At 46.0% G+C, this 22,121-nt stretch overlaps 8 protein-coding genes across 8 annotated transcripts; 4 read left to right on the top strand and 4 right to left on the bottom strand.

Annotated features, from left to right (window-relative positions):
* Window positions 1-127: 127 nt before the first annotated feature.
* N7478_011943 (MFS transporter) lies at window positions 128-1,964 on the top strand (the record flags this gene model as incomplete). Its single annotated transcript, XM_056928157.1, has 3 exons — window positions 128-581; window positions 643-1,544; window positions 1,617-1,964. 3 exons carry the CDS (start codon window positions 128-130, stop codon window positions 1,962-1,964), a joined length of 1,704 nt encoding a protein of 567 aa, XP_056773884.1.
* Window positions 1,965-2,195: 231 nt separating this feature from the next.
* N7478_011944 (fungal specific transcription factor domain-containing protein) lies at window positions 2,196-4,423 on the bottom strand (the record flags this gene model as incomplete). The annotated part of the gene is made up of 4 exons (XM_056928158.1): window positions 2,196-2,907; window positions 2,991-3,393; window positions 3,443-3,973; window positions 4,030-4,423. The coding sequence occupies 4 exons, from the start codon at window positions 4,421-4,423 to the stop codon at window positions 2,196-2,198; spliced, it is 2,040 nt and encodes a 679-aa protein (XP_056773885.1).
* A 2,379-nt stretch (window positions 4,424-6,802) lies between these two features.
* On the bottom strand, window positions 6,803-9,246 carry N7478_011945 (Zn(II)2Cys6 transcription factor; the record flags this gene model as incomplete). Its single annotated transcript, XM_056928159.1, has 3 exons — window positions 6,803-8,566; window positions 8,629-8,740; window positions 8,798-9,246. The coding sequence occupies 3 exons, from the start codon at window positions 9,244-9,246 to the stop codon at window positions 6,803-6,805; spliced, it is 2,325 nt and encodes a 774-aa protein (XP_056773886.1).
* Window positions 9,247-10,487: 1,241 nt separating this feature from the next.
* N7478_011946 (2,3-butanediol dehydrogenase) lies at window positions 10,488-11,723 on the bottom strand (the record flags this gene model as incomplete). Its single annotated transcript, XM_056928160.1, has 3 exons — window positions 10,488-11,236; window positions 11,301-11,583; window positions 11,640-11,723. 3 exons carry the CDS (start codon window positions 11,721-11,723, stop codon window positions 10,488-10,490), a joined length of 1,116 nt encoding a protein of 371 aa, XP_056773887.1.
* Window positions 11,724-12,771: 1,048 nt separating this feature from the next.
* N7478_011947 (ankyrin repeat protein) lies at window positions 12,772-16,016 on the top strand (the record flags this gene model as incomplete). The annotated part of the gene is made up of 3 exons (XM_056928161.1): window positions 12,772-13,220; window positions 13,272-15,820; window positions 15,880-16,016. 3 exons carry the CDS (start codon window positions 12,772-12,774, stop codon window positions 16,014-16,016), a joined length of 3,135 nt encoding a protein of 1,044 aa, XP_056773888.1.
* Window positions 16,017-17,399: 1,383 nt separating this feature from the next.
* On the top strand, window positions 17,400-17,702 carry N7478_011948 (uncharacterized protein; the record flags this gene model as incomplete). Its single annotated transcript, XM_056928162.1, has 2 exons — window positions 17,400-17,487; window positions 17,599-17,702. The coding sequence occupies 2 exons, from the start codon at window positions 17,400-17,402 to the stop codon at window positions 17,700-17,702; spliced, it is 192 nt and encodes a 63-aa protein (XP_056773889.1).
* Window positions 17,703-18,512: 810 nt separating this feature from the next.
* On the bottom strand, window positions 18,513-19,808 carry N7478_011949 (uncharacterized protein; the record flags this gene model as incomplete). Its single annotated transcript, XM_056928163.1, has 1 exon — window positions 18,513-19,808. One exon carries the CDS (start codon window positions 19,806-19,808, stop codon window positions 18,513-18,515), a length of 1,296 nt encoding a protein of 431 aa, XP_056773890.1.
* A 1,126-nt stretch (window positions 19,809-20,934) lies between these two features.
* N7478_011950 (uncharacterized protein) lies at window positions 20,935-22,084 on the top strand (the record flags this gene model as incomplete). The annotated part of the gene is made up of 2 exons (XM_056928164.1): window positions 20,935-21,371; window positions 21,433-22,084. 2 exons carry the CDS (start codon window positions 20,935-20,937, stop codon window positions 22,082-22,084), a joined length of 1,089 nt encoding a protein of 362 aa, XP_056773891.1.
* Window positions 22,085-22,121: the final 37 nt, after the last annotated feature.

Raw genomic sequence — 22,121 nt, forward strand, 5'->3', positions numbered from 1 at the left:
ATGAAAGATAGCCCTTTTCTTGTCATCAGGCTGTGTCCACAAATATTCTGCTATTTAAACATGTAAGTTTTCCCAATCATGAAATTTTATCTCCTCATCATATTGGCCGTTCCCGTTCCCAACCAAAATGCAATCCTATCTCCAGTATAGACGTCTGCGACATGCGGTTGACAGACAACTTGGAACCAACAGTTTCAAGGTGCAGCAGCATGCCAAAACTCCCATTGGCATTGGATCTGATACTCCAGTCTCGTTTTTATCCAGCGAGGAGACAGAAGGGAATCTTGAAGGAGATCCAGAGAAGGGAGTTGATGATATCGCATCATTGCGAGGTATTCATGTTAGGTTATCCCCTAGTACTAGTGGAAGTTCGCCAAGAAAGTTATTTGTGGTTGACTGGGAGGGTGGAGATGACGCCCTTTGTCCACGCAACTTCAGTCTTCTGAATCGCATGACGGCAACGTTATTGGTCTCGGTATTATCATTTTCTGTTGGAGCCGCTTCATCCATCACCTCTGCCGTGTTATCGCAGAGTAGCGCGGATCTCAACGTTAGTGAGGTTGCCGGGTCCCTGGTGACTGGTAAGTCTAATACTATTCCGAACGACCTGCCGGTCAAGACTTTTGATTAATGATTTTCAAGGAATGTACCTCTTCGGCTTTGCAACAGGATCTCTCTTCTCAGGGCCACTGTCCGAGATCTTCGGTCGCAATATGGTCTATCTCGGCTCGCTAGTTGTCTTCATGCTCTTCGTGATGGCTTCAGCTCTCGCTCCGAATTACGCCGCAGAGCTCATTTTTCGATTCTTATCCGGTGTCTTTGGTTCTCCACCTTTGACCTGTGCAGGAGGTACAATCGCTGATCTGTGGAACCCACTTGAGAAGACTTTCGCTTTCCCCTTCTATGCCATATTTTCATTTTCGGGACCCATTCTTGCACCGGTGATCTCTTCATACATGGGTCAAAGCAGTCTTGGATGGCGTTGGGCCAATTGGATTATTTTGATCATGTCAGGTGTCGTCATGGTTATAGTAATCTTGTTACAGCCAGAGACCTACAGTCCACTGCTTTTGAAGTGGAAAGCGAAGCATTTTCGTAATATCACCGGTGACAGCCGCTTTGTATCTGAAATGGATATTAGCCATGCTGAAGTTGGAGGATTTACTCGTATCTATGATGCATTGAAGCGAGAATTTCTTCTTACTTTCCAGGAACCAATTGTGCTCTTGATCTCTTTGTATATGACTGTTATCTACATTATCATCTTCACATTCTTTGATGGTTATGACTATATATTTGGTGAGGTTCACGAATTGTCTCAAGGTCTGACCAATATTATTTGGGTGGCGATGTTCGTCGGAATGATGGTGGCCGCATGTCTCGTGCCGCTGATATATCGGTGGACGAAGGTTGAGCTCAACCAACTTAAAGCAGAGGCGACGCAAAAAGGCTCTCACACCCGACCGGAGAATCGTTTGTGGTTTGCTATGCTAGGCGCACCGGCTATTCCAATCGGCCTGTTTTGGATGGGATGGACCGACTTTGTAAGTTTTCAGATCCATCCTTACTAACCCTCCCATGAAAGGTTCGCTAACTCAATTTCTACCCTCTGCTAGGCTCATATATCCATCTGGTCTCCGATTGTTGCATCTACCTTTGTAGGATATGGCACCATCCTAGTATTCATCAGCTCTTACATGTACGTGATCGATGTGTACGATATTTATGCCGCATCCGCCTTATCCTTCATGACCGTGTCTCGCTACTACGTAGCGGGAGGAATGACGGTTGCTGGGATTCCATTTTACCGTAACATGGGTGTTCATTATACCCTTACGATTCTCGCATGCATAAGCTCAGTCATGACGCTTTTGCCGTATATTTTCTATCGCTACGGGCCAAAAATCCGAAGCCGCAGCAAATATGCGACACACAATAGGGACGGAGAAAATGGGGCCAATTGAAATTCAATATGTTGAGGGCAAGCGCAAGTACTACATGCCAGTACACCGAGGTGCATATGTTATCATTATTCCTATCAGGAAATTCAATTCTTATGTTGGAGTGCATAGATGGATAGATCGACGTAAGTACAAAAGTTCATTCATAGGTTACTTTCAGACATTTATCAAAAGTCTGCGTGACTGAAATATTATTATATTGGTTGAATAGATATTTCGAGAGTGTCGTCATATTCATAGATTACTGGGTATGTTTTCCAGTCCATATAATGGATCCAGGGGAAATAGAGGAGACATCGGATCGAGCATACTAGTAGTACTGCTGTCCCAAATCGCATCCTCGTTATTAATTAGTGGCGAATGGCGCATCTGCTGCATGATGTTGTCTTGTGGTATATTGAAGCTTTGGAAGATGCAGTCCATGTCGTACTCAAATATCCCTTCGGGAATAAGATGTTCATCACTCGTTGTGGATATTTGGAAGGGATCTGTAATAGACTCCGCGGTATTCGCAGATGTGTCGGTATTTCTATTGTCAGCGCCTAAAGTGCTTTCAGAGCGCTGTGTAGTCGCATCGGTCGAGGAGGATGCGATGCAATCGTCATCTATATGAATCCCGACACGTCTGATGAGACTTTCGATCACCTCCAGGGCTTTCTTTGGCCCTAATGAAGCTTGCTTTTGCGCTCGAAGAGTCAAAATACATCTCCGAAGGGAGGCATGCGCTGAGGACCCTGGTGCACTTTGCGCAGCTACTCTGGCATGAATTGTAGCACTCACATAAGTTGCATAAGACAATATGTAAGGCGCAGATCTCATGGAAAATGATCTGCCATATAAAACATGTATATGATCTATTGAAGCGGCTGCAGAAACACAGGTGGCGAATGCTACCGGTGCAATCGAAAGGGAGACACTGCGCAAATGTCCATCAGACACAAATGGTCTGTGAAGAAGAATTTCCAATGTATGGTACAGCGCCCTGGCAGAGGTAAGTCCAGTGTTCCGCGAAGCTTTGAATGCACTTACCTCAGTGAAAGGATATGGGGCGACGCGCTCTCCGAAGACATTCGCGATAATGGAGTCGAAAGTATCGACGGAAGAGCAACTAGCCAGCCCTGGAGCCCATTGTATAAGGATGATGCGGCATCTAGGAGGGTTGATGGGTCTTTGGTTGTACTGCGCTCTGTATAAAGAGTTTCCAGGATACCAGACATGATGATAGATAGTGAGCAGTAACCCTTCAAGATTGATATTCCATGTGACGGAATATTGCTGGTTTCGCTGCTACTCGCATAGGACGACGGATCTAATGCCTCAAACTCCTCGTGTTCATCAAGAAATTGTAGAAATATACTTGCGTCGGCGTCCCGCAAACGAATGCACCTCCCTTGGTACAACGACAAAAATTTATCGATTGCTGAAATGACGGCTGTAAGTATTTGAGAGCTTAGTAAAAGATACGATAGAAAACCACTTACTGTAAGCTCCCCAGAATAGCCTTTGTCTGGCTTCAATGTCTTCAAGGGCAAGTTTACCGAACCTTGAGTCAACCGCATGACTAGAATGAATACCCAAGTCTGTGATCATATTGAAAGCCATGCCGGAATATAGCCATGACAAGCTCTTCTCATCGCACCAATTAAATAAGGCATAGGATAGTAAGAGAAGAGCTTGAACTGTAGGTATTTCGCTAGTGGTAATATGGTCGCCAATGAATTCCATAATTCTTCGCCGAAATCTTCTACCAGCAGTCAGCGCGTTATTCCGATCGTCAAAAACCTCTGCGTGTGAACAATGCTTTGATGCGGTGAAGTATATGGCATTGAGAAGTAACTTGGAGAAGTACGGCCCATTACATGCCATATCCCTCATAAAGAGGGGTCGATAGACTACTGCGCCGACGTCGAGCTGACGGTCCCAGAACAACGACAAGAGACGCATTGCCAATCGAGGTTCTACTCCATCGAAGTCGTATCGTCCGGAGCCGAAGTGAATTTTCTCTAACTGACCTAGATATTCAATTCAGTTAGGCGATATTCACGGATACTAGGGCATGAAAGCGTACTCGACCTAGCTGAGTTTGCAAACAAGGCATTCCGGGCGGTTTCTGATCCCTCGGCATGCTGATGAGGCTTTCTAGCCATCATGCCCAGATTTGATGCGATTTCGTCAGCGACCGCACTTGTCGGCCCATGTGATTGCGCGACTGTATCAAGCTGACCAGAGGACTGAGGATTTGAAAACGGATCATTCGCGTCCCGGATGACCATCCTCTCCCTTCTTCCTAAGCCGGCGCTTGAGTCTGGCGTATACACGACCATTCCTTGCTGCGACTGGGATATAGGGACCGTTCGCTGTTGTGTTCCACGTGCTTCGTCGACTCGCTGCGGTTTCGCTCCTTGTTCAAGTTGAGCCAGCGTATCTTTGAGGCGTTTGTTCTCTTCCTCAACCCGCGACATGCGCGCCTTTGAAGGCCTGTTCGACGCGTTAGGTATTCACGTCGCACCCTTGAATACTTCTGTTACTCACCGGGGAGGTTTGAGGATCTCCACATAGTTGCAATCTCTCCCACGAGCCTGGCATTGTTGACAAGTTGGGCGGTCGTTACTGCATTTGAGCTATCAGACGACGTTAACCGGCTTTCAATATTATCTTGCACCTGGGGGTTCACGTCAAATCGACGAACCTTCTTTTGTCGACAATACTCGCACGCAATGACAGCTCGCGCCCTTTCTCCTCTATCACCAACTCGTCGCCTGCTATTGAGCCTGGCTTGTGGCATTTTCAAAATGGAACTCGCGGGTTTAATATTTGAGTCGGATTACAAGAGAGTTGAAATGGGAGGCCGTAATCCGGGAGGTTACGAGCCGGAAAGTGGGTCGGGAAGTAACTCTCCGGGCGCCGGAAACACCCAACAAGATGTCAAGAATATTGAAAACGACGTACGCATTTCAAGAAGCATTTAATCATATTCAAGAAGTAGGCAAGAGAAAAGAAAATTTAATCATCAAAACAAGAAAAAACGCATCAATACATGTTTAAAGCCATTCTGGGCATCTTGTTGTGGCGACTTGATTGGGAATGGTTCATTGCCGCCTTTTGATTCTTTTAAAGCGACGTCGTTCAATACCGCTTTGAGCCAAATAAAGATGACCTTGGAAGCATCTGTGTTCTATGGATATGTAGATCGAGTAGAATCTTGATTTTTAACAAAGTCAACACAAGAACGAAATGAACAATGTCGGTTAAATCCATAAATATTGTCTCCATGTTCAGAAAGTAATCGACATCCTCGAAGATACCAGCTTTCTCAACTGGTGTCGGTCCCACTAGTCCTTGTGGTATGCTTCCAGGGGCGTGTTCTTCATCTTCCTCCCAAAAATACCATGATTTGATGAACGCATAGACTTCCCTGTCTTGATCCAAGCGAATCCTGAGAGCTGCGACCGCGCCTGCCGCAGCGTAGTTATCAGTAGATCAGAGAAGTCTCTGTTTGGTAATTTTCACAGCTTCTGTAACAGACTTCCTGGTGTAGATTCGCTCCATACATTGTAGCAGCCAGTTCTTCAGGGAAACATAACTTGGCAATTGGTCCTGGAAGCGGAAATCGGCCAAAAGACGCGGGAGGTTAGGGAGCGCGGGGTCGCAGGGATGAGGGCCCAACAGGCGATTAAGGCCATCTAAGGTAATTTGGCCGGATTCCATAATCTCACAAAGCTCCTTGTGTTATTTTCGATGCTTCTTCTGGTGTTCTATACCACAGTAGGACACCACATTGCAGCCGGTGCAGTTTTTCAGATCCTCCTTCGTACCGCAGACCTCACATCCCCACGGTAAAACTGTCTTCGGTTGGACAGGTTCTTGCTGCGAAACACCCCGCCGGAACATTTTAATTCAAGATCAATTTTCTAGCTGTCGATTAGCTGATCATTTGTAATCCTCAATAGTGCTGGTTGAAGTAGAATTGTGGGTTGGCAATGATAATAGCCTTGAAAGACTTCAAATTTTGAGAAAGGTAAAAGTGGGGTACAACAGAAATACCTACCGAAGAGGGGGAATTGCCTGTATCAGAATAGTGGATAGAAAAAACACCCACAAAAACACCATAGCATCTTTCCTGGTCAAGGCGGGAATTTATTGTATTGTAGCAACAGATTCCAAAAGAGTGTAAGAAGTGTGTTATTCGAAGCTATTACTAGCAAGCAGCTAACTATATAATATTATGATAACTAAAAGGAGATAATATCTCCGCGATCGTACGGGCCATTCCTGATTGAACGGCGGCTTTTCCCACTACACTGTTGAAGTTGTGTTTGTTTATCAGCTTAATTGAGCCAACCTGCGCTCCAGTAAGGCGCTTTATAAGGACTATATCTCGTTTCTAGTTGATACAAAATTATGCCTCACTATATAGATAGAAAAGATAAATAAAAAAAGAAGTGAATGAAAAAGATAGGCAAGGAAAACAAAGGAGAATGTTCAAGTATAATGTGGGTGATCAGGTGTTTGTTCTCCACCCTATATTTTAGGCATACATTGAAAAAGAATTTTGGCCGCTGGGTCAGAAATCAAGTCGATGGCTGACTGTTGCTTTCTTGATGCATTATTTTTGGGTGGGTTATGCTCTAGTTGATCTTCAATGTACAAATTTGTAAAAAAAGCCTTCATTCCATGCCAGCCCAAAAACTTACAAACGTGAGATCACAATGAGCCGTTTCGAAAGGTAATCTATTAACATGGTAACATGGTATCATTTTCCCCACCAATCTCGAACCTGTAGATGCGCCTCGTCCTCTATCTTATTATTTGAAGTGTGGAAGTGCTGAAATGCTAAACTCCTAAACCGACCCCCCAATATCCGCGTAAAAATCAAACGAATCTATTCTCCCAATATCATCAAACTCCGACCCACTGTGATTAATATAAAAGTCAAAATGATTCACATTCTCCGTAATATGTGGCATGTTGTCTGCACTGTAGCCCATCCGGACGCAGAGCCTGCCGTAAAGGGAGCCAAAATGCTCCCAAGCCTTTCGTGCCCTCGAACTGCGAAAAGACATCACTTCGAAATATCGGATAGACTTCTGAACGAGCCGAATGAGATAAGCTTGCTCGTTCTGAGTATGGACACAACCAAGAGACAACTCCATGAATACAATCTTCGTTGCCTCCGTGGTATAATGCAATGCACACCACCAAGGCAGTATTTGATGCGAATTTGCCATATCCAATTCTCCGGGTACCATTGCGAGGAGCGTCTTTGCGCTGTCAAGGGCGACATGTGACATGTTGTAGCTGGTGTGATTATACTCGATCATATTTCGACAGAAGAGCCAAGGACGGGCGATTGCAATCCGGGCTCCATGGAAATGAAACGCAAGCCTTGCCTTGTAGTTTCCATTGAGTGAGGGAGCTCCATTGTTTAAGTCAAGATGCAATGGCAAAGTATCCCTCCAGGCATTGAGACGGCATAGCAAGTCATTTGTTATCCTTTCTTTCTCTGGTGACGTCCGCAGCTTATAAAGAATGCTGCTAATATCTTGTATAATGACAGCTAACTTGCAGGAGAAGACAAAGAAGGCATCAGCTGTAGTCTCGAGGCTGTTCTCGTCAGAGGGAGAGAAGTCGGTATAATCTTCCCCTGCAAATATCCTTTCAAATTCCAGTTGTGATTCGTGAGTAAATGTCGATTGTTGTGTTTTGGTCCTCTGCTCATCCTCCTGCAATCGTACTGGGTAAGGTATTGAATGTTGGTTGTAGGAGATTGATGTCGGTCGGCAGGAAATAAGCCCAATCACTTGTTCAAAAGTATAGACACACCACCATAGGCGGAATCTTGCCTCCCTTGAGAAAGGATTGTGGTTTTTTGTTGTCTTCAAATTAGTGCTCAGAGCGACCGCCGCTCGCGCTGCTAATGCCGCGACTCGCCACGCCTTATCGAATTCTTCCGTTGCAAGTAAATAAAAAGCACACAGTGCTTCGATTTGAATTTGTTGGAGATCCGGGTGACCTAACAAGTCCGCTTCGGTCATGCTTAACAATTTCGCTCGTGTAAAATACATCGAGTGATCGTAGTTGCGATCGTTCCATTGCGGATGTAGACAATGTATATGCAAAGCCGCGATGGCGAACATCATGTTGAGTATAGCTAGCCATTTATCACCGGGCTGTTGGCTGCATTCCCAGAGGTTCATGTACTGGGTGCGAAAGAGTTGTTTGTTGATTATGGGGAATTCGGAATGTATGTTGTTGAGGTAGTCGTGAAATAACGTATCTGCCGCACTTCGGGCGGGCAAGCCGTATTTTTGAACGGGCGAGGCACTTAAGTCGTTGTCAATGATGTTCATGAAATCGATTTCGAACGCTCTCGCAAACACTTCCTTGCTTTTTGGCTGGGCCTCGACGCCGGAGAATTTTAGGATGTCTGTCTGTCCCAGTCCCTTGGTTTCAAACATGGTATATTGTTGGGGCGGGGAGATTGGCATTTGATCTGTGTTCATCAAATATTCTTCAATGCCACCCAAGTTGGTGGAGTTATTGTTGCCTGTGGGTTTGTATAACAATTCATCTGGCTCTATCGAGTCGTCCTGCAATAGCTGGTACTATATTCGTTGTTAGCTGAGGTCATGGCTACTAGGATTGTCATTTGAACATGAAATCTCACCTTCTGCATTGTAGCATTGATCCATTGCCTAGTCGGTGGGTCCGCAGTACACACCAACTCTCGAACGAAATCTTGGTAGTCTTTGACTACAGCCAAATGACTGTCCACTTCCCTATATTTCAGTTAATGTCAAAAGTCGCTCGAAAAATCTCAGATGGCAGTTACTGACCTTTTCATCTCCTCTCTCCAACTCATTGGATACCGACATCTCAAATCCAGTTCGCGGCATTGTCGACAGGCAGGCTGTTCGCCGCTGCATTTGACTTTCCGACTCCGACATGAAGAGCATGCCCGTGATACCCTTCCGGGGGTGAATGTTTGAAAATATTTATTTGTGTCGCGTGGAATAGCGACTTTGGCCTGCAACCCGTTGACCCTTGCAGTTGTGGTTCTGGCCTTGGGGTTTTTTGGAGGGACAAAATCAAGAATTGGCGATTCAGGAGTAGGTAGAGAGTTCGCTCCGTCCGCATCAGACGGTGTGCACATTGACAGCCCGACCGGCCCCCCATTCGGTGGGTCTGATTGGTCTGATTTATCATGATGATCCACTCTCATATGCTCAACCACTACGTCCCCTACAACATCCACCCGATTCACTGGGGAATCCTTCTCAGACATTATCAGTCTTGACTGATGCTAGCAATGACAAAGTCATCAAGTGAAAAGATGAGACGCTTTGGAGTGCAATACCCCTAACGGGGGTACATTGTTTGATATGACGATATGATAGAATGTGGTACAAGTTTGCACCCATACAAGATGTGCGATAGACAGCTTGGTATATGTGAAACCCTTCCAATTCCTTTCAACCGAAGTGCGTTGTAGGTTGTGAAGATTTAAATATTGAAGTTAGAACCTTGGAAATGTCATGAAGTAATTGTCGTCGGTGATTCCGAACCATTCATGACTGTTGGCGTACATTCTGTGTTGTTCGAGAAATTTTATGTACATTGGCTTGCACCACACATTTTTTATTGACCAATCAGCTGACATCACGGTAAGAGGCTTTCCATTGTGGGCGCCAGTTGAGGTCATATCTGACATGGGAATATGGCTGTGTTGTGATCCCACTGACGTCATGTAAGCCACATCCAATACATTCCCACCGGCTAGAAGATTCCAAGCGCCTCAGATACCCGCAATGACGAATAGACCCAGTCCGTTTCCTTTCTCCTGCTTTAGAAGCCTTCGATGCTTCGATATCCGTGCGGCAGCCAAGAGAGATGAAGAAAAGAAAACAAAAATAGAACAGCAGTGTAGATCTCTCACAGGAAAAATTTTAATCGATTGACCTGTGGTGGAAGACGAAGACAAGAATAAGCGCGTTTTATTCAATCTTGTCAATCGTCGAGGCAAATTATCTTAGTCTGACTCGCAAATCGTTCTATGAATGCTCCGAGAGCGCCATGATAGCCATGGCTTGGCCTTATGTCGTAGACGTCAGAGGTATCTCTTTGTTCAACTGGAGGTCGTAGTCCATTCGAGTACCGCAGGAAAATCCGGCAGCTGCCGAAGCCTCGATATTAGACAATGGGTGGATCCGGATCGGATCGGTGGGCCCATTTTCAATAAGCAACTCAATGATTGAAAAAAAAAATCGTTCGATCCAATCGGGTATCTAAAAGAACCGCTTCCCAAACTTAGGGAGGTGTGAGATCCGCGGATATTATTATATCACATTATTAGATTCTTCAATACACTGCCAACGATGGGAAACGCTTTGGATCTATTCTGGGGCTCATCGTTCGCTGTTTCAATTTGACTGCCTACAAAGCGAGTGACTGGAATGAACCGTCGTGTATTCGGCATATTTACACACCATAGCAACGCAACTAACTCGAACGAAAATTTGAACCAGTCTAGGTCCACTGCGGGTCAATAAGTATCTTGCAATATGAATCTCGCGCCTCAAGAAGCTGCTTGAACCCTTTGTCTACAGCATCTTGAAGTTTGAGCTTGTTACTAATCATCCCGTGTGGCTTAAGTTGTCCTGGAAGTTGTGTTAGAATCTTGCAATCATGGTCTGTCGATCTATTCATACCGTAATGCAACGCATTGATGACTTGTTGGAAAGAATTCTCATCATACAAAGTTGCTCCCATGTAGTTTATCTCTCGGTACATCAGGTCATTAACGTCAATTGCAGGGCGTGATTCCCATACTGCAATGTTGACGATCGTACCTTGTACTCGTGTCGCCTCGATGACTCCATTAAGAGCAACCTCCACCCCTGCCGTATCAAAGACTACCTCGACCCCATTTTGATCTGTGAGCCCACGAACTGCAGTGGGGATATCCACTTCTCTAGGATCGAGAACATGTGTTGCTCCGTACTGTTTTGCCAGTTCTTTGCGATTGGGTAGAAGCTCAACGACGATTATGTTTTTCGCACCTTGAAGATTCAATACTTGAACCGTGCCAATTCCGATAGGCCCAGCGCCCAGGACTAGTATGTTGTCATTGGCTTTGAATGGCGATCGATCAACGGCATGCCAGGCCACTGCAAGGGGTTCGATGAGTGACGCATCCTCCAAAGCGATGGAATCTGGAAGGGGGTAGTAGTGGTCGGCAGGTGCGACAATATGTTCTGCCATACCACCGCCATAGCCTAGAAAGAAAATAGTCAGCCTATGTAAAACCCAGAAGAAAAAAACCACCAATCGTGTGCATACCGCTCAGACCAATAAACCCAATATTTTTACAACAATGCTCTGATCCTTGGGTACAGGCAGCACACTCTTTGTCAAATATTGTTGGTCGGACCACCGCTCTCTGACCAGGTCGGAGATGTGTAACACCCTCACCCACTTCCTCAATAATGCCGCTGAATTCATGGCCCATAGTTACCGGAGATGACTCTCCCGTTATGGGGTGGTCCAATTTAGGAACAAGAACTGGGCCCGAGGTGTATTCATGGAGATCACTACCACAAATTCCTACAAAGGCTGGTTTCATCTACCTCATGTTTTCTCGTCAGTGAAATTTGAACACCAGGCTTGAGGCCATAATACCTTGATCTCGCCTTTCTCGCATTTTGGCTCCTCTACTTTATCCACGCGGATATCGCCTTTGCCGTGGAATCTGACAGCCAACATAATTTAGATGCAGTGTCACTAGTATTGGTTTTATTTTCAAAGAGGTAAAATTATTTTTGAAGACTAGCTACCTGGAATGATGAATTGTCGTCCACGCGCCTTTTATAGTGACTTAGGATCCCGCAAATATCACTTTCCCGCCAATCACATCCCTGCATTTTATGACATCAACCATCTGCGCCGTACTTGAAATTCATACTTACTACGTGCAACTTTTTGGAATGGCGAAGCCCATGACGTCTCAGTTGGTTCATAAAATCTTAATTTACTGTATTCTCTCACGACGTGTAGACATCAGGATAATTGTCGCCTCATATCCTGCTTGGGCGCCTCAGAGGTGATGTTGATTCCTTCGAGGTTCTTTAGTCCGGGGTGATTCATGGAATGAACCATTGAGGACAAATTTTTATATTAAATTGCCTTCGGAGTTCAAACTCTTTGCAATATCTTGGAATTGCGCCGGGTGATAAAAGTTGTAGGAAAAGAATGGTCGTTCGTTATCTGAGGATTTGACATCATGAGCGGAATGACATAATTCCGGTGGTGTTTACTATGCCAAGCTCCGAATGCTGGAGAGACTATAGATCGGGACATCACATCTATACCTTCAAAATCAAATTACATACTTTCCGGACTGCTTTCGAGCTTCATTTCCAAAGTTAGTCATTCACAGAAAACCTTTCAACTTGTTTTCCCAATGTCGGGCAATATTTACAGTATCTACCAGCCACGAAATTGGAAAGTATATGTTTTCGAAAATAGTCTTTGTATCCCGTTTATTCACAATCTCAAACTTCGAAAATAGTCATCGCTCACATGTGTCGCTTGAAAAGCAAGAATATAGAGCCAGATAGAAGAAAATACTGGTGAATATACTGACTGGAAGATTATTCCACGCGATAGTATCATTGAAGCAGTGTTCTACTATTCCATGTTGCGCCCCGTTGTTTACCCCGCACCGTGGCCCCCATGTGATAAAACGTGATGAGGCTGAGTTCATCCTGAGGCTGAGTACTCCTCCCCCCACTGAATTGAATTACAAGCAATCATGGATCCGGTGTCCGCCTTTGGCCTGTTCGCAAGTGCGATACAGGTGCTGCAAGCGGTCGCATCAACGGCCAGCGGCCTGCGCGAACTGGCAGAAAAGCTACAAGGTGCCAGCTTCAGCATTCACTGCCTGATCCAGGAGTTGTGTTGCATAAAAGCAGCTCTCACCAGTCTGAAGGAATGGCTTCGGATCCATCGAAGTGGCGATCACGGACAGCAGTTTGCAGTACTTGATGCCGACTTAGCAGTGGCCATTGATGGCTGCCATGGGGTTATGCAGGCCTTGCACGAGGAGGTTTTTGATTTGGTGCAAAATGTCGAGGAGACTGGTACGTTTGGGTTTACCACCAAGATGAAAGTGGTTTGGAAAGACGCAACTATACGGTCGCATAAAGAGAGATTGCAGGATCATGTTCGGGCACTCCAGATTCTGGTTAATGCCTGCCAATGGTGAGTATCGTTGCTGATCATTGGTTAGATGCACGACACTGACAAGCATAGTCATTCGCTGGCCGAGCAGAATGAGTTGTTGAGAAGAGCGACCACCCGTCAGCTTATTGAGAAGGTGGCTAGTGATGCTGCTACTCTTAGGTCGGTTGGTCTTAGCCGGGCACCTTCTGAAGTAGATGACATGTCGGAGAGCAGCAGTCGTGTTGCACTCAGTAATCGAACCCTCGACTTTAACGAAACCCTCATCCATACACCAGTATATCAACGTGCACTAAGCCAATGGCCAGCTTCAACCGTGAACCTTGACCGCGAACCCTCCATCTCCCCTCGCCAACCCGAAATTAGCATCACTCAAAGCCCCTCGGTCGACGAAGGTTACGATAGTTTTCATTCTGGATCGGCCGGGTGGAGTCCTCCCCCAGTCCCTGGCTTCGGACAGCCATTCAATCTTCTTCCTATACCAAATACTCCACCTATACCGACACACAGCCGAAGTTTCTCGCAAACACAAATACCCCAGCGACCGAGCCCGGTCGGCATACGACGTAATGCCTCAGACTCGAAAGTCCTTCCTCAAAGACAGCCATCCTCATCATGGAAGAATAAAATAAGCAATTCGCTGGGCCGAATCAATACGAAAAGTCGAATGAGTCTTAGGAGCACATCGGCGAAGTCTCCCAGCTCAGCGGTCAGTCCAAATACCCGCGAGAGATGGCATCGCTTCCGATCGAATCTTCTTACCAGCATTGATATCGCCAGAAGCAGTTCTCCAGTGTCCATATTTATCAGAGCAGCACAGAGCGGGACATTGGAGGAGGTCGAGGGTCTCATCGAGCGGGGATGCGACATTGAAGAGCGCCATGCCGAATCGGGCCGCAATGCGCTACTCGTCGCTGCGCATTGTGGGAGGGAGGATATTGTTGATCTACTAATCAGTCGTGGCGCTCGAATAAACGTCAAAGATGGGTCGGGGGAGACTGCGCTTCATTTAGCCGCTTCACGTGGCCACTGGGAGGTCATAGGAATTCTCATGGAAGAAAAGAGGCTTATTGAAACCCCGAATCTGAAAGGAAGAACTGCTCTGCGCGTAGCAGCTGAATGTGGGGAGAGAGAATCTGTCCAGATCCTCCTTGACAACAACGCGCAAGTTAATGTGCGAGCGGAGAACGAGATGACTGCTCTCCATGCAGTAGCGAAGCGGGGGAACTCGGAAATATTGCAACTTCTTGTCGAGTATGGAGCTGATACGCAGGCCAATGATGGCTTTATGATGACACCACTGCACTATGCCTGTCTAGAAGGGCATCTTGAAGCGGTGAAAGCTCTACTGATTCGCAACGCTGACATCGAGGCTCAAGGGAGAGATCGAAAGACGCCATTGATTTGCGCAGCGGAGGCGGGAAAGACCCAGGTGGTGGAGTATTTGCTCCTCAAAAAGAAGGCTTCATTGCGTAGTGTTGATGATAGTGGAAGAACAGCGTTGCATTGGGCAGCACATAACGGCCATGAAAATGCAGTTCGATTGCTCAGCGATCGACGAGGATCCCTCGATATGATCGATAGCGAGGGCCTGACCGCTCTACACCTGGCTGTGATGCAATCTCAGTACCCTGTCGTTGACTTCTTTCTACAGCGCAGGGGGGCACCTCTCGACAAGAGATGCAACAGAGGTCGCACAGCTCTTCACTTCGCTTGTCTGGCGAACAGCCACATGATTACTCGACGACTGCTTTTGTCTGGTGCGGACATCGAAGCCCCGGAATCCGAACACGCTGCCAGAGCCCTTCACATAAGCGCCGCTCAAGGGTCAATGCAACTATTGGATTTGTTATGTGAAAAGGGGGCGAATCTAAGTGCTCGAAATGGAGTGGGAGATCGTCCCCTGTGTGTCGCTAGTCGTTCTGGGAATGCGGAAGCCGTCCAAAGATTACTAGATCACGGATCACCTCTCACATGCAAATTCGATTCCGGATCTCGGGAGGACTCACCTCTGTGTCTTGCTGCAATGGGTGGACATTGGGAAGCAGCCGCCGTACTTCTACGAAATGGCGCATCGGCTCTCAAAAAGGACGAAGCTGGCTGGCAACCAATCCGCTACGCCGCGTACCATGGCCACCACGATGTTTTGGAATTGCTTCTAACCAGCACGAATTTTTCAGACCCAGTGAAGCCCGAAGTCATTCGGATGTCTGAGAAACTGGGCTTTTCAACCGATGTCCCGTTGTCCACACAAAATCGAATTCAGGACCTTTTGCAACGTTCCTATCCGGTCGCATCATCTGCCAGGCCACAACCTCCTATCTCGCCTGGAACACCAGTTGTGACCCGATCACAACCTCCTGTCATTGTACAGCCGCCAAGTATTCCTGCTACATTTGAAGGTGAAGCACAGCAAATCTGGTCTACAGAAGGGCAAGTTGATATAAATTGGCCTGGACGCATGTATGACCAATATTCCAGCGCACATAATCGCGGTCCAGTCTCCACTTCTGCCGCTATGGCTCCCGATGGATACAACCCTCCAGGTCGTTATTCGGTCATCAGTGATATAGTACCTGCCACGGTTGAGTCCGGAGGAGGCCCATTATATGAGATGCATGGTACGTATACCAATATTATACTTGATAAGCTCCATGTTATCCATCTAACATTTCATCAGATAGTTCCCCCGTTGAGCTTCCTACTTCATTTAACACCGGCTCAACTCCTTCGGAAAACAACAATCGCCAAACCAGTACAATGCCGTTTCACCCACGTACAATATTTCCAGATATTGATTCTGTGTTATCGTCATAAAGAGCATCTTACCATGAAGAACCTAATAATCCAAGTCACCCGGAACATAACTTTAGCCCCATATCTCCGGATGATATCACTGGCCTTGGGCGCATGTCTATTTCAGCACAGCAATCGACTTTGATATAGGCTGCAATGCTTTCCACCTAGGAATGACAATAGGCCTGTCAATGCATATATACCATTTCTTTAACCTTTGTAATTATTCCTTTTTTTGTTTTATATACCTCAGCTGGATCATAATGAGTTGCCCCAGATTGCACTGCTCATAGTACCTACTAACAGCATCACATGATGTAAAGAGTTACGAAATCTTCCGAATAACGGTCAATTACAATAATCTTGCCATTATATAACAACAACGTATATCAGGTGGGCAATCGGGCGTTACAATGAAAAGGCAATCCCCTAGAGCAGTACTCAGTCTGCCCTCGGGGTCTTTGTATGGTATGTATTATTATGCACTAGTAAAGTCCATGCTAGATGCATTGTAAATCGTGGTGGACGAGAACAGGTAGCACTATGTGTACCATGTAGTGCCTGTTGACAAACTGCCGATTTCCACTCGTCGAACGATGGAAAGCAACACTAGAAAATTTCTCAATCGTCTTCGGCCCACGGCGACCACTGCGGTATGAGCTGGATTGCGTGAGAGAGATTCGTCTTTATGGAACCCATCACTCCACATATAGACATACGGACTCATACCATATGAACGAAATCGGAGTGTCCGAGTCCTCCTCTGGATAAAAAGAATCGAATTGCCATTTTCATTAGTCAAGGTAACGTTCGGATCGGACCTAAAATATTGCATAGGCCCACCGATTGGCACATCAAAATCTTTATGTTTTGATTTTTCCCATTGATCTCCCATTTGGCGCGCATTTATAGAGAGCTGTATATAGCTAGAGCCTTGTACACGTGCACCCTCAATTCAGTGGAACCTGACATACTCGCCCCTACCTCGTCCTAGACATTCATAAAGAAATCCTTACGAAAGTTGGGCGAGTATTTCCAGTTTCCCTCGTAAGATTCGGAGACTCGGATATGCAGACTCCACTCCAAATCATCTGTTCAGGGTTTTAGGAATCTATTTTATGGCCCCCGTAAGCATTAGTGAGTGCCCCGCAAATTTTCTAACAGTCTATACGCCGAGTTTCAGTGGCAGCATCCGACGCCCCACATAAGGATGGAAGACAATCTATTAGCGCAATCTGATAATCTCGTTCCGATGAAACCCCCGAAGGGTCTCGTACCACCACGAGTACACGACGAGTTTTCGCCGAGGAGTTTTATAGAGAGGGAAATATATAAATAGGGCTTGTTTGTCCGTTCAAGTTAGTATCCTTCATCTATCAATCCAATTCATTCTCATCATCAAAAATGAAGTTCTTCAACCTTGCCATTGCTGCTCTCTTTGCCGGCCTTGTTGCCGCTCGCTCAGTTGAGGTCGAGAAACGCTGTAGTGCCGGTACGTTCCACTTGAATAGAATTTGATCTTGAATTGAATTCAAGATCAAAACTCTTCGTTATTCCGGATAACATACCAGTGAATGGATCTAACTTTTATTTCTTTCCATAGTGGGTTCTCCCTGTGGTGCCGCCTCCCAGTGCTGCAGTGGTGCTTGTGCCCTTGGACCTGTCGGTGCCCCCGGCAGCAGCTCTATTGGCAAGTGTCTCCCTTAAAGACTTAAATTCTTGATCACCAACCAACGTACGAAGTCCGCTCCCCACTTCTTCGACATATTCTAATCAAGTCTCTCCAGCTTCGAGGTATTTGAGTCGGCTCATGGTCTTGTTGAAGAATTTGGCCCATGAATCTTATTATATTATTGAAATATAACACATGATGATTCTAGTTCTCCTAGCACATCGATGACATATACTTTTCGTAAATCTACATGGCCATAACTTGGTCCTTCGGTTTCTCACATCCTAAGTTCTCTTGTGGGGTATCAAACTTATAAAATAATCTCCTGAATTGAAACGCAATGCTCTGATTCGGGGCATCATGACAGTAAATAGATCCAAGTCTTTGAGTTGTGCGAAATATCCCATTTGTTGATGGGCTCAGGCTGACGTCGTCATGACGGTCAAGGTAGACAACATTTGAAGACTAGTTATTGAAGTGCGCGTAAAATATACAGAGAGACGTCTCATGATACCATTCCAACTCTCTGCACTAACACCCATTCCGAATGATCAGTCATAATTATAGAACAAGCCATCCGCTTGTGATTCCCAGGGACTCGGAGCTGAAGTAGGCTTTGGCTGTCAGCTTCATAGAAATTATATAATGAGTTGAGACTTCCCACCTATAGTATAGTTGAGAGTTTCTCTTTTTTCTGGGTCATGTCGAGTTTATGTAGTGGGTATGGGGTGCACAAATTGACAACACTCCCTAATCCATGCAAACGGGCAAGACCCGTTTGTAAATAAAGCCGGAGGTTTATCATCAAACAGACCATCATTTTTATTGAAGTATTTTGTGCTTTATCATGCATAATCTGGGGCCGAGTTAGGGACATCTTCATATAATGGGGGAATATCACGATCCAAGATCTCTCCATAGTCCCCTTCAGCGTAATCAATAATTTGAAGGGGAAATGAAGCATTAAGCGCAGTTCGTAATGGTTTACGATCAACCATGCTATGTGTTTCTACATCGAAGGTATCCTCCGACATCAAAATATCCAATTTGACACGATGTTCGACTGTGAGCATCATTCCATGATGTGTTGTGGTACAGCGACATTCCTGAGATGCAAGTTGATCTGCGGACGCAAAATGAGAATCGTAGCAACTAAGATCGATCTCGGGTGCTAGCGCTTCGACTTCAGATGTGGAAATATCAAGGTTGAATAGTATGTCAATTGACCAGTCCTCATCGTCGTCATCGTTCGCCGAGGGGCTCGCCGTAGCGGGACGTGGTAGGATTCTCCAATAGCCCTTCTGAAATCCAGAATGTATCTCTCGAGTAGAGACATTTTCTTCGGCGGGTAGCATATCTGAACATTCCTGCTCATTGTAATCCATCCGGATCAAGAGTTTACTCAGTTCCTCTATGCGCCATCGAATCCCTCTCACTGCGATACAGTTGTAATCGGTATGTCGCTCTGGAGGATTCCTCGGTGGTACGAATATTTCAAGAGAGATAGAAATGCCCGAATTTGCGCTGACGGTAAGATCCTGGGTGAGAGCCATCTTCTTGATGAGGCTTGAATTCGGATACCCCCGCGTGTGTTGAACAGATGGGCTGTCTTGGGTGATCCGACGAACTAATTGGATATCGCAGCTAGTATTCAGGGTCTTTCCATCGATGGTGTTTGTAGAAGCAACCATGCAGTATGAGACATCACTTAATTCTGTCCTTGCTGTTCCGGGGATATTACCTGGTATGGGCAAATGAAATGGAATCTTGTAGATTCTTCCATTCTCAGGAGAATAGCCGACCTGGCTCTCGGGGCCAAGACGGGGTACATGAAGCGCTAGACTCTCAATGATTGAACAATTCTGCTTGTCCACGGCGGGTGGACTTGGCTTGGGAGTTGTGGCTATTAAACGATTGAATCTTTGTAAAAGGGGCTCGCTGCCACTAGTGCACTTTGGATGTTTCTCTGTCAAGACACGGACAAGATGGATTTTGACCTGATTAAGGCTCGCAATTTCCGCATGGGTGTGACTTGATATCACTAGAGATCCGGTGAGTGGACTGGAGGAGCTCCCTTCCAGCTTATTGGAGTATATCTCATATTTTCTTGGGATTTCCAGTTTCAACTGAATTGAAGTCATGGCCGTGTGTACCCAGGCGTATTCGTGTCCTCGGATTGTTTAGTGGATGCCCGAATACCCGTTAGATTGAATATGTTGAAGTATATATTTGGAAATTAGCGAGATTCTCGTAATGGTGACGCGTGGTAGATTTGTCAAGCCAGTGGGTGTTTTGAAACGACATTGTGGGAAGCAAAGCGAAGAGCGGGTTTCACCTTATGTATGCACCGTGAAACCCCAATCGCTTCAAAGTACGTCTGCATGTGCTTAAACAGCTTCGGGACGAGCACAACATTGCAGCCGTCGCATATCGCGCTAGACCTTGCGGGGAAGCCAAGACGGGCAAATAGAGTTTGATGGTGATTAGCGTGCACAGGGAAGCTGCACTGATCGCACCTGCCCTGTGTACGGTCTGTATCGAGTCTGGATTTGTCAGCCCCGCTTATTCCTGTCGTGACATCACGCTAGTCCATATTTGGTAGGAGATCGATCTTCCTGACCCGCTAATTATCTCACGCGCCAATCGAGAAGCTTTGTCACTAAGCCTGTGTCTTGGCTTCCCAAAACACTCTAGCATCCGATCCTTATGGAGAATCAATTCTACGATGGTTTTCCACCTTGCACAACTTCATGACGAACCCAAATAATATCTTCCCAGCTTTTCTTCTCAATTCAGATGTAGCTTTCCATCTCCAGGCTCAGCCTGCAGTTGCAACCGCAGCCCAATGAGAGACACATCAATCACCACTACGTCATGCTGGACATGTCGCCGCCGCCGCGTGAAATGTGATCGACAGCTCCCCCAATGCCAGAAATGTTTTGTCTCTGGAGAGCAATGCCAAGGATACAGCTTAACTAAGCCTTTGAGATGGGCCAATGGTGTGGCGAGTAGAGGGAAGCTAATGGGGAAATCTTTACCTATCGATGATGGGGTGAATCCACCAATTCCGAAGCTTTTTTTGGATCCGGTCGTACAGGATTTAGCACCAGTGACGCGTCATTATATTCGATATTGTGGGTTTATCACTTGTTAATCACTCGTCGTGAAATTTGAGACTCTTTTACTGACATGGATGTAGTTGATCAGTTTTGTTCGACCGAGAGTGGGCTTAATAGATCCTGTCAAAGTAATCCGTTCCGGGAGTTCATGCGGCTCATTCCTGCAAGCCCCGCACTTCTCAATACTATTATCTCGATTGCAGCATTACATCAGGCGCGCCGTCAACTTGTTGAGCATTCCTCCAAATGTGAAGATATGTCACCAGAGCCAGGTAGCAGGGTGACCACACCAGGACATTCAACAGCCATAATCGACGCCTTGAAACACAAACAACTTGCGCTCAAGAATATTCGAAATGAGTTACTCAACACCGATCCTGAAAACATGGTTGGCACAATAGCTTCAATGCTACTATTAGTCTGGCAAGACCTGATGGATTCCGGAACAGACTCCTGGAAACATCACCTCGATGCACTGAAAGGAATCGTCCCAACAGGCCTTTTATCTCCGAAATCACCAAAGACAACCCCACAAAGTACCCCCTCTCTAACTCTTTATAACAGCTTCGAGGTGACTTATGCAGCGTACGTGATCATGAACCAGTCTCATTACTCTCCACTAACGAAAGCAGATACCAAATTCTAGGCACGACATTCGTCCGAAACAAAGATATCTATCAACCACTATTCTCTACCACGCCGATCCTACAATGATGCAACTATGCGACGGCCAATCATGGGCCGGTTGTCCAGCCGAACTTCTCTACATCATCTTCCTCGTTAATAACATTTCCAGATCCCAGTCCTCACCAGCTCAACTTGAGACACATATAATCTCTCTTTATGAAGAGTTCTCACCTATGAAATGGGCTATTACCAACCAGGTCCCGCGGCTTATGAAGCCGAGGTTTCATCTCGCTAGTGCCTATAAAGGGGCAGTTGGGATTTACATGTCCCAGGTGATGAACGGGTTACATGCGGGACTTTCCTTTGAATCTCCGCCGATAAACTCGTTAGATACCGTAATATTCCACCTTCAGTCTATAATTCCTTCAGACGATCATTTCAAAAGTCTCGTCTGGCCAACATTTGTTATTGGTGCTGAAACGCAGCAGCATTTCCATCGAGCGGTTATTGATGATGTATTTGAGCATCTTGATTCGATTTGGCGTTGCGAGAATGTCCGGAATGCATCGATCGTGCTTAGATATCTTTGGGAACAGAATGATAGACGAGGATACACCGGAAACTGGATTAATGAACTTTACGGATGGGGAATGGATTGGATATTTATATAAAATATATTCATCTCATCTCATACGGCTCTATTAACAC

This window comes from Penicillium angulare, assembly GCF_028827245.1.
Source record: "Penicillium angulare strain IBT 27051 chromosome Unknown utg000009l_segment0_segment0, whole genome shotgun sequence".
Taxonomy (NCBI): domain Eukaryota; kingdom Fungi; phylum Ascomycota; class Eurotiomycetes; order Eurotiales; family Aspergillaceae; genus Penicillium; species Penicillium angulare.